Raw genomic sequence first — 12,400 nt, 5'->3', positions numbered from 1 at the left:
ACTGGATTAGGCTGGACCGGCTCTGTCTAAAGCGGCCATTTGCATCCCTCGTCATCACAGTTTCAAACATTATATACTGTTGTCAGTCCTTATTAGTGTTGCACCATTTGAGGAATGTATTCTCTGATTTTCAGGTCTGGATGAGGAACAACGATGGTGACTCAGCTGGGATATGGAAGTACTGTACGTCTGGGTCGTGCATTATTATTGATCACGGAGACAATGAAAGTGAGTAAAATACTTTTTAAAAAATCCAAAAACTTGTGCAATGCCCCCCAACCCGAAGCAGCATTGACTCCTGTGAAATCTTTCTCTCTAACACCTCTTCTTTCCTCGTCCTCTAGGCGCTATGAAAGCCGTCCAAGCGTTTATGATCCTGGCCATCATCTTCGGCTGCATCGCCCTGATGGCCTTCATTGCCCAGCTCTTCACACTGGATAAGGGCTGCCGCTTCTACATCACTGGCAGCATCATGCTTTTCTGCTGTGAGTACTGTCCCCTAAGACCCCTCCCCCCCCCCCCCCCCCCCCACCCCACCACCTCCCAATGTGCTCCAAGATGTCAGGGTAAGCACAAGCAACCAACAGCTAGCCTCAGCTCCTAAATGACAGCTAGCTTCGGGGCTCCAGCCAGCCCACACTTCAACAACTAGCACCAGGAAGTCAGCCTGCACCCACACAGACAGCTAACTCCAACATGGGAGCCAGCTTCTACATTTCCCCGAGGAACTGAACCGTCAGGCAGGACCTCTGAGCAGCCGAATTGGTGTCACATGAAGTTATATGGCACTCAGAAGCTCCTGGACAGTCACATTTTCTGAGTGCAGCATGTTACTATAAATGGAATTATAACAGGCAGTTATGCAACCCAATGCAAAAACACAAACGCTAAATACATATTCTCTTTAAAGTGCAATCACGGACTGGTTAGATCTAAGGTTTCCAACTTGCTATACTGATTTCAACCCCATTTATATAGTTATCAAACCTGCATAGTGTGAATTAAATAATTTATTACCTGGCTCGAGTAAACTATGTTTACTAATGATGGAGCACTAGGCCGACCATACCATTTATCCTGCGATTAATCTTAATTGCCTGAGAGGTAAAGGGAAGTTATCTTCAATCAAACAATTACATTTACAGGGTAGCCCATTTGGCCATACATTAAGGGCCAGGAATCTATAAGTAAAATAAAATGAGTTTGATTACAAATTAAGGGCCAAACTGATATATATGAATCTCCAGAACATGTAAAAATACAGAATTCCTACAGGTAAACTGAAATATCTTAGTAGGATACGGCATACAAGAAATTCAGTTGCAACAAGACAAAGGATAAGAAATAGGATTGGATGATCAGTGTACAGGTTTCGATCCTCCAATCTATACATGAATACATTTAAAGACGCTTTAACTAGTCTCAAACTAAAGTCGGGAAATCTAGTTAAATATGGGAAAGTAGGAAGGTTATATCAGCATACTGGTGGCTTCAGTTAAAGTTGAGCAAATCGGGACAATGCACAGCACAAAGCAAAACAATGGAAATATGAGCCGAGGCCAGTACCTCTCAGAGTCCAAGGGGTATCTGCTCTCAAGACTAAAGTGTGATCACCAATTAAACCCACAGAACATTCGAGAATTCCACGTCATCAACTCCAGTAGTTTTCCACCGTCTCACAGTAGATACTGTCAACTTCACTTTCTTTGCCTATTCTACGGTTTGATCATCAGCACGACCTTGGATACACAGGAGTTGCACATAACATGAGGCCACTTGCCAGCTAGTAACACCGCCTGTGGAAAAATACCATATAAAACATAATTGTGCATATCATATTCGAAGTTGTTCCAGATTAGCAGTGAACAACAGATGGTACTCTTAACTCAGCCTGCACACCACCTGTGTCCACTGAGGTTTCTCTTGGTCACATCGTCCAGGCATCTGGCAGTGTCAAAGCCCATCTGCTTGGATTGCGCACCATGCCCTTTCACCTCCTCTGGGCTTCAGCAAAGCAAATCATGCTGGTGTGATGCACAAATTTTCAAAGATTAAAAAAAATACTTTCATTTCTTGCGGATGTACAGATGAGGTGTTTGTCTGAAAGTACATGGGTATGGAGGAGCTGAACTCCTTTCTGGCAACCTGCAGTTGTGTGTGGAGGAAGGTCCGGCATTGTTCCGGGAGTCAGTGATCTCATCAAAATATTTCCAATGAAGGGGGCTGATTTCCTTGAGCCCTTATTAACTCAGTGCCTAAAACGTCAACTAGCACCAAAGTTCAAGCCAGCCCCTGCACCGACAGCTAGCACCCTCAGTGGTGGAGGACGCCTGGATATTAGTAGGGAAGGGGGGAGCATGTTGAGCTAACTCACCTGCACCTGAAAAATTTACCCTGGGGCCACACGACTATTCTAAGCGCAGTGGTAGGTAGAGTGATCCAACTGGTGAAAGCACCCATGTGAAGGAATACTAGGATCATCCCAGCGATCACACCATTAGAATAAACAGCAGTGGGGCCGAGCAACTAGGGCCACAAAGCCTAAGCAGAGGTTTGAGGTTGATGGGAGACCCTGTAAAATTTTGCACACAGAGGAAACAGAGGCCTGCAGACGCTGCTTACTCTACAAAGTCTACAAAGGTGGCGGCTGCTCTGCTGGACATGTTGAAATGAGCAAGCTAGTGGACGCGAAGAGCGCAGACCATGAAAGCTACAAATGGGGGAGGGCCCAGACGCCAACTCAAGGTGACCAAGCACTAATCACCAGGCAGGATTCGAGACATGCCTGAAAGACCCATTACGCAAGCAGGCAATGCAGGGGGAATATGATGGAGGCAAGCATAACACTCACAAGATAAGCAAGGTAGAAGGAATAGACAGCAACATAGATACATATATACAGGGGTCTAAATGACCGCTTTATATCAATGGCGTTATGGGTTTGCAACCATGGGTAAGCAAGATGCGAATTAAAGACAGGACTGAGAAGGGGTAGAGACAGAGAAAGGGACGAGGCAGGATTGACCCCATCACACCTCTTTTTTCTGCTCTACTTGGAACCGATGGCGCAGCAAATTCTGAAAATATTACGGACAGACAAAGAGTTAAATTAGGTGAGCTCGACTTTAAACTTTCCCTGTTTGTAGATTACATTCTAGTGACCTTGCCCACACCAAGACCACCGTTGACAATGACAGATTTTTACCAAATCCCGGGGTTTAAACAACACATGACCTAGTCAGAAGTTCTAGGAATTAACATCCTAAAGAGCTACGAGCTCTGGCTGAGATCTAACCCGCCATTATCTGGAATCAAAGCATTATTAAATATTGAGGAGTCCAACTAGGTCCAAAAATAAAAAGTAGACACACCACAAATTACCCACCTCTTTTCAAGAAAGTCCAAGTGCTGGCCCAATGACACTTATTAACTCTGATGGAATGGGCGAATAGTTTCAATAATAGTATAATTTTGTTGAAGGCTCTCTTCCTCTTTCAGGCCAAACTAATCCAATTAGACCTTCCCATTTTGTCACAATCACAAAATGCACGTCTCAATTTCATAAAGGGAGTGAAAAAGCAAGGACAGCTACAGGTACTGCTTACAGCTCACTATAGCAAGGAGGGCTGGGGGGTACCCTACTTTTCTGCCTAATACCAGGTTCCTCATTAAAGTTACCTTTTAGAGTGGTGAAAAGCTGGAGTGCAGGAGCGCTGATGTTTCATAAACCACTTCATGGGCTGGGACTTAGTAGGGGAAGCTCTCTGGACACATGGACAAAATAGACTAATTCAAAACAGACTCCCAAACTTGACTAGGCCTCCAATCACCAGGGACCATATTCACTAAGTGCCCCAGGGGTGCAACAGGCATTTGCGCCCACTTGCCATGCCTCGGGGGCACTTTGGTGTTACAAAAGGGACCACAGACCCTTGTGCGGCCCCTTCTGTAATACTGAAAGCGCAGGAGCACAAACAGTTACTGCGCTTTCTCAAGAGGGCGTTCCCTCATTTGCATGGGGCGTAGCCCCAAGAAAATGAGGGAATCCCTTTGGATGCTTGTTTCCGGTCCAGGGAGGACCTGGCTTGGCAGTTCGGGCTGGACTGTTCCCATGAGGCACAGGGTCAAGACTAATTTGCATATGGACAGGTCTAAACTGGGGTGGCATGGTGAGCAAAAGAATGATGGATTTAACCCAGATCTCTTGACTGGGGGTGAATGTTTTGATTTGTTCTGCATTCCATCCATCAATTGTGTGTCTTTTGCCTTACATAATAGAGCCCCAGGTCTACACTCCTAATATTGAGCACTATACATGAATCAACAGGTCTTCCACATCACAATAAACACCATTATTTAGAAATCCGGGCTTCGGACGCAGGTTTAATAGAGAAGCTTTTGGCAAGTGAAACAAGTTTGATGCATTAAAATTTGGATACCTCTTTATCAATTAGGTTATAAAATAGTTTGAACAGGTCTAAATAAACTATGGGTTAAAGGATACAAAAAAGTTCAGATATATACAGGGTAGACACCAGGTGATGTAAAAAAAGATAAGAAAAGCTGCACTACACCAAGCCACTGAGTTCAATAAACTACTATGGAGGTTTCTGAAGACAGTGATTCAAAAGTGCAGCTGCAATTGGGTGTGCGCCAGGCAATGAAGTCCAAGATACTCTTGTTGTAATGAAAAAGGTCTTTATTTCAAATCAGTATTTCTTAAACGGTAATAGAACATTCAGCTCAGCCAAAGCATTTCGTTTTCTCTTGGAGAACTTCATCAGGTCTTAAGTAAAGCAAGTCGAAATGTCAAATTAAACATAGAAGGTAGTCCAAAGTAAATGCTCCAGTGTATTGCGCTGGACGCAAATGGGAATTCCCAGGGCTAAGTCAACCCCGGAAGACAAGATCGCCGTAGTATAGCAACAGAGTCCGTCTGTATGTCAACTATGAGGCGCTGACCTGACATAGATCGCTGAGGGCTTTTCAGCTAGTCACCTGTTGATTGCAACAGGAATTAATACTTTGATCTGAAGGGCACTGGAGGAACGGATTGGGGAAAAGGGGGGAGGATTGTTAACAAATTCATAAATAAATAAAAATTAAATGAAACATACAAGATAGTGTGTGCTAGGAGTCAACTGCCAGCCCTGTATTACACATTAAATGTGCTTTTAAAAGTGTTCTTAGATTACCAGCATGTGTGAAAAAAAGGCTTGCTCGCGATACTAGTGTGTATACTATAGAGAACATTTGTCCTGTCTAACCAGTGCTTGAAATGGAAAAATAGAAGTACGGGTACCAGAGTACCTGCTCGTTTCTGAGAAGTGCCAGTAATCTCCAGTTAAAAGTTAGGTACTCTCCCTCTCAATATAAAAAAAAGTGCTGGTGCTCGGTACCGGACAGTACCAGCCCATTTAAAACACTGAGTATAACTGGTTCATTTTGGAGTTGGTAGTGTAAAAAGATGTTGCGCCGATGGCCGTGCCGCATCGGCAGAATGGGTGCAGTCTGATTTACTTACTCTTGGTTCTTTCCTTCTTCTTCCGCAGGGGTGTGTATAATGATTGCTGCATCAATCTACACTGCACGCTTCCCCCAAACATTCCCATCTAGTTGGTACCACGGCTACTGCTTCATCCTGGCCTGGATCTGCTTCTGTCTCAGCTTCCTCGCAGGACTTTTCTACCTTGTCCTGCGGAAGAAGTAAGGCTTACCAGGGCATGCGGGCCCCCTCTCACGGGCAAACAGCACAATACTCCCTCCTCAGCTTTCACCTCAACCCATCAGATGCCAGAAACTGAAGGAAGAAGCTCTGCGTCGCCGAGGAGGGTGGACATGCGTGCCACGTGCAGAAGGGCCGTCATCTTAGACAGGGCCGCCACTTTATAGGAACCAACTGATACAACGCCAATGACAATGAAAAGCAATGGACCTTTCAAGTACCCCTTCGTTAGAGCAGCGGTGTTCATGTAGTAACCCCAATAGCAATACACTGTGGCTTTCGTTATTTTTGTCTTGTCTGTTTTTGTCAAATGTCAACATATTATGTATGTATTAACGCTCACATATGAAATTGCTGTTAAGTGTGCAAAGAAACCATAACACCAAGCAGAGTGCTATAATTTCAAATGTTCCCGTTCGTTTGAAGAGGTGTGGGTGGAAGAGACAGACATGCCTAATGAGATGTCAGGACAAAATGCAATACACAGCGGGACAAGCTTGTGTTTTGTAAGGAAGGTGGCTGGCTGGACAAGCACCAGCTCGGCATACCCTGGTCCTAGATCCACCCAACAGTCCCACGGACAAAGCCTGGTCTCTGTCGCCCATGACTGTGAGCCACTGCGCTGGAAATTCTCACTGCCCTGTGTTCGTTGCTTCCCTCCAATGTAGGGCTCTGTTCATAAGACATCCATAGTCATTGCACAAGAGAGCCTGGGTTGGGTAGCCTTGCTTCCCGGCGTTATGCTTCAGTTCCAAAATCTGAAAATAGCCAATCTTTTGGGATAGCCAAATTCAGCCCCATAACGCCTTTCAACCAACATCTTCTTCCCATTCTCAATCAATATGAGTGTTGGACTGCAACACAAAATTTTGGATTTATAAAATAAAACAACCGTCCAAGGGGAAGTCACAATAGAAGGCATAATATACATTTTCCCTCAATCCTAACGTCTGATTCACTGTGCGTCTGTCCCATAAGCATTTACTTTTATAGCTCTGCTTCCTATACGTTCAGTGTTCCAATACTCTCTATTTCATATCTCTATAAAATAGAAATGAGTGCTCCACATAGCCTTTCGCCTTACTTCTGAACCTTAGGGGTGTCCATAAACGCCACAGACATGGCTTCAAGGTCCTGGTATCTCTGAAGGGTTGGAAGTCTCCCAACACAGATCCATTTCCTGGTAACAAGGAAGGGCTCACAACAATCATTGCACTCCTAAGGGTTCTCTTTCTCACCCGAGGGTTTGTTGGCCCTCCATGAAAGGTTGTCTTCGCACAAATACAGTCAGTGGCCCAGAGTTTGAGTTTGTTTACACTTGTATATGACCAGAGAACTTAACAGACTTCTCTACACTTTTAACCATAGACATGTACTAATCCTGCAGTCAGATAACTGGTGGCAATGTAGTGATGGGGTTTGTGGTGCAGTACTGACGTTCCTTTCATCCACACAAGAGACGCGGCACATCGCACCAATGTGTCCATCTCAATGCCACTTGGTGGCACAGAGCGGACAATACCTTATTGTTGAAGACCAGTTACGGGAATAGGATTTATTTGGGTAACAGAGGCAGACTGAACAGATCAGGGCCACTTTAAGCCATGAGATCATGTTCTAACTGCAGTGGCACAGAGGAGGCTCCAATGCGTCCACATCTAGGCCATAAATCTAGCTCCAAAGCGGAAAATAACACCCACTCTCCATCCCCTGGTACCAGTTTTACTTTTCTATGTGAAAACATACTGCAAAAGCATCTGTTGCAAAAAGCACTCCATAATATACACTCCCAACAATCTCGACCTTACAAAAATATCTCCCTCCCAAAAGGCCAACCTTTGCTTAATTCCTAAATTCAGCCAAAATCGCTGCACAAACATTTTGGGACTAGGTTTACTATTCTCACTTCAGTCCTATACATTTGGTGACAAATGCTTTTGGGTCTGTTGGAAGTTGTGTAGGAAAATGTTTATGTAGTATTGATATTCTAGCAGTAGATGTTTTTTGGGAGTTTATTTTGTAACATTATTTTTGTTGTCTACACTTTCACATGCTACCCATTTTACAGTACTCATCTCTCATACACACAACATAATGCTGTGTGGATTTGGTTTGGGAGACAGGACAGCACAACCTCTTTCCAGTTTCTTTCCTTGTCAACATTCCATTCATGCTACCAGCATCGACTATGTCTCAAAAATCCAAAAGTTGTGAACTTCTCCTTTGGCGGAATAGCATCTTTGTTGTACACACACAATGTAAATATTTTTATACAAATGTCTATGACTTTAGGATTAAAGAACTTTGTTCTGTTCTCACCGGTGTCCAGTTTATGTCTTCATTTTCAAAGATGGTATTCACATTTACATTGAAATTTCTTAGCGTAAGGGGGAAGGACATAAATGCACAGATGGGTACTACAGCAGCGCTACCGGCCCAGAATACTTGACCACAATATGCAATCTGACTTCCTATTGTCACCATTGCTCCCCCTCTGATAATAGTCTAGGGTCAAGGACCAGGTTACCACTGAGAAAGCATATGCAGTTTAAATAACCAACACAATACAAATCAGGCAAATAATAAAATAAATACTTTGCAGGTAAACAAATTCAAGAAAAATAGGAATGTAAATCACTTCAAACATACAATACAAGCAGAGCCTAAAGTACTCGGTACACTGATGAAATTAACCTGGCAAAACCAATAAGTCTGGCTTGGCTGCAAAACTGACAATAGCCACAATTGTTTCATGCATGTAAAAATGTGGACCAGACATTTCTGTAGCTGCTTCAGCCACATTATGATGTTATCAAAAGCTCAAAGCACCGTGGCTTAGTATCAGCAGGATGGGACTGAAAGGCTGCCCACAGAGCTCTAAAACTGTCTGTAGCCAGACACTACAAAGAGGGCTCTGATGTTATGTGGTGTGAGGCAGACTAGACAAATCGATATTGGATGGGTCAGAAAACAGCTAGAGTCAAATTAAATGAACGCAGTTGGGTTAAATGGCAGAACCTGTATCTTGGTCGCATGAAAAGAATAGCTGTCCTGGTGAAGAAGTCTGCTTATGGACATAGATTTTGGGGCCTAAAGGGGCTGGGATGTCAGGTGAACAGTGCACAAGTCCTATGTTGCTGTGGTCAGCTTGATTCACTGATTACTCGGGGTCACTCTGTTGCATCATCACTTAGCACCAGACCTGAAAACGTTCAGCACCATAGACTAATTGTATAGGTTTGTTCTTTAGTGCAAAGGAATATTATTTAATTATTTCAGGAGTTTTGAACATATTGCATTGTCGCTTTCCAGTTAGTTCAGAGTGCGAATTGTAAACGGGCCAGTAACGGTGTTGCTAAATTCCTTTTGAGAGAAACAGTTATGAAGAAAGAATTACAACTTTACAGTCTTTCTTCAATGTGTTAGGATTTCGACTGAGGCAGTTGCAGTCTTTTCTCCACAGGGATCTTGTAAGGCCTTTTTAATACGTGACTTGTCTGAATCCAAACACCTACAGAAAATGGAGTAACTTCCAAGGGATTATGCAGTACACTGACTTAGCAAACAGCACATAAGGAGTCAGAAAGTGCTTGCTCCCTTGTGGAGTCACATCTCAGGCATCCCCTGTCCCAGCAGTAACTGGAAGCACAGATGAAGGGTGGTAAGGGAGATTCTGATAAGGATACACATCTCCCTAAATTGACCACAGTTTCTTTCCTACACAGTATGTAGCATAGAGAGCCGAATGAACAAGTTACCAACTTTCAGTAACACTTTCTGGTGGTTACTCTAACCAGTCACAGACACTATAGCTTTCAAAATCCATAAGGGGCCAGACTGGACCCAGAACCTTTTCCAACAGCTTCTCCTGCGCACTGATAGTTGGTGTCATCGGACTTCACAGCAATCTCGCCTGGAAGTGATGGTGCAGAGCAGAATAAAGGTGCCTCTCCTCTGCACCGACATCTGTTGTCCATAAACCATTCTGCGCCCTTAGACGTGGAGCGGCAGTAATAGATGGTGACCCATGACGGTGTGCAGAATCTGGCAAACATAAGGAAATGATGGACGGAGCGCTGAAACTTTTCAGACACTCACCCCTAGTCAGAGATCTGGGTTGAATCCATCATCGTTCTTTAGCTCACTTCGCCACCCCAGTTCAGACAAATCTCCACAAGACCAAATAAATCCCTTGGAGAGTGCTTGTGCCCTGGCACCACATAAACCAGGGTTCTCCAAAAGGTCAACCGCTACCTATCAGTAACTCTCATGCTACTTCTGAGTAGCTTGCACACGATAATTACCTGTCAATTGGTTTGACAATATGAAGCTGCCAAAATGCTAAAGCAGAAATATAAATGGTGCCTGGGAAGCTGAAAATGCAGGACCATCTAGCACACACTCTTCTGAAAAACAATTTGCTTCTTTCACTAAACTTTGTTTCCTTCTTTTGCTTGGTTTTTCTACTTTTCTTCTGTCAATCTTTGTATGTTTTGTAATTTACTACTTTTTTCTTCAGCTTGCTTTCACTCTCCTCTGACACATTTTTCTCGCCCCACTTTCTCTTTTCTTCTTTTCTTCTCTGTTTTTCCAACTTCTCTTCTTTGTCTCCTCTTCTTGTCTTTCCTTGTCAATTTCTTATCTTAATTTCACTTTTTTCCCTTTTCTCTGTATTTGCTCTTTTTTGCTTTCTGATTTGTCCTTTCTTTGTTTCAGTGTTACCTTTTGCTAGGTCTTTCTTTTTCTTCCTTCTCCTTTCACTTCTGTTTCCTTCGTTTATTCCTTTTTTGCTTTTCTCCTTTGTTGGTTCTATGTTTGGCTTCTGTTTTTTCTTCCTTTCTTTTCCTCAAACCCCTTTTTTATTCTTATTGTTTCTCTTAGGTTTTCTGCCTTCTCTCATGTATTTTCGCCCATTCTCTCATTTTTGTTTGCTTCTCTTATCATCTTTCTTCCTCTCTCCTTGATTCTCTTCTTTCTCCTTCCATCTCTCATTCTCTCACCCCACCTCTTTTTCATTCTCCTCTTTTCTTGCTGCTTTTCTCTTTGTGTACTTTACTCTCTCTCTTTTCTGGCTTTGACTCTTCCCTTCCTTTTTCATTGCATTTCTCTCTTCCTCTCGTCTCCTGCTTCCTTCCACTCCTTTTGTCTTCCTCACATTTCCCTTACCTCTCACTACTTCCTTTTTATTTTGTCTCCTTCCTTTCTTTCTTCCGTCCTTCATTTCTCTTCCACTCTTCATTGCTTTATTTCAGTCTTTCTTCTGTTCTTTCTTCCTTTCGTTAAAGACTGCCTACACTTTTCTGTCATTATTATCTGACTGCTGTACAGTGTGCGTGTCTCTCCCATGACATGTTTACATACTTGTAGATAGGTATGAAGTCTGCATGGACCTCACAAAATATATTATTGCTAAGGGTATTTGTGCCCTAACTCTCAAAATGAGCGGGGTCATATTATGCATTGCATGATAATACGAACAGAAGTATAAATTAGATTCTCAATTCTCAGTGTGATTTATAAACAAGGGTCAAAACGGAGCCTTGGCTACACCCACAAGTTTACATTTGCTATATTGCTCATGTAGCACTAACGCTGTATCGGCACTGGAGTAGGACCGGGGTACCCTTGTGGCTGTGTTTAAGTTATGTGGACTTAATGTACTTTTATTTACATCCATATATTAGGTGGCAGCTCAATGAATATTTCAGTGACAAAAAGTAGCTCTCGCTACAGAAAAGGTTGAAGACCCCTGACATAAACAAAGAGATATATTTTTTAATTCTAGATTTCTTAACTTCAATAAAGAAAGAAACAATCATAAATGTCCATAAGGTGCTCCAAAGGCATGGCGCTGTGCAAGTGAGTTGTGACAAAGGTGAATATTGGTACGCAAAACAATATTTACAAATAGAAATACACTTTTGATTGACAGTATATATTTGGCAACACAAAACTCATACATGAAGCATACTGTACAGAGGAACAACTTAATAGCAGCAACTTCAAAGGGTCTTCATCAGAACATAGATCAGTTGTAGCAACCTATGGCAAATAGAGTCCGAAATCCCCAGTTAAAAAACAATTTATTGATGATTACAAATATTATTTGGGTTGTGCAGTCATCTTACCCTAGAAAGATATCCAAAAAATCCATAAGGGCTGCCGCTCAGGCTTTCAAAGTACCTTTAGGTAAAAAAAATCACAAATAAATTAACTTTCCTAGAACTCGCAAAAATGCATTGACTGACTCAGGAGAGCCAAGTAGCAAAAGTGTGTACACCGCCCAACAAGCACCTATACACTAACAGTTGTGGAAAAAACGGGCTATAGTGCTGCAGCCTCTAAGAGTCTAAGCATATGTGGAATAACCATGCAAGGCCAAAAGACGAAACGCAGAAGAATCAGAGAAAGACCTTGAAGACAAAGACGAATCAAAGATACAAGGAGACTTTTGTTTGTAAATAATCTTTATTCATTTCACGCACAACACAACATACAGCTTTAAATACGTCATAGCAGAGTATAGAATATCGTACATTTTTTGCATTATTGTGCCTACTGGGTGTAGGTGGGGGGTGGGGGGGGGGGGGGGTATGGGGGCTAACCTCCATGCTCAACATTACTACGACAGTAATTCACCTCAGAGATAACAAGCTGATGTTTCTGTACAAAAGC

General features: G+C 42.8%; 1 protein-coding gene across 1 annotated transcript in view; it reads left to right on the top strand.

Moving 5' to 3' along the window:
• EMP1 (epithelial membrane protein 1) overlaps positions 1-8,039 on the top strand; it is a 43,083-nt gene extending 35,044 nt beyond the window's left edge. The window contains exons 3-5 of the mRNA XM_086958932.1: positions 135-228; positions 345-485; positions 5,553-8,039. Coding sequence (XP_086815058.1) covers positions 135-228; positions 345-485; positions 5,553-5,710 — 393 coding nt within the window. The 3' untranslated portion in view covers positions 5,711-8,039. The remainder of the gene's footprint in view (positions 1-134; positions 229-344; positions 486-5,552) is intronic.
• The last annotated feature ends 4,361 nt before the right edge of the window (positions 8,040-12,400 follow it).

This window comes from Lissotriton vulgaris, chromosome 1_1 (genome assembly GCF_964263255.1).
Source record: "Lissotriton vulgaris chromosome 1_1, aLisVul1.2, whole genome shotgun sequence".
Lineage (NCBI taxonomy): Eukaryota > Metazoa > Chordata > Amphibia > Caudata > Salamandridae > Lissotriton > Lissotriton vulgaris.
Note: the sequence above shows the minus strand (reverse complement) of the source record. Positions and strands in the feature narration are given on the sequence as shown.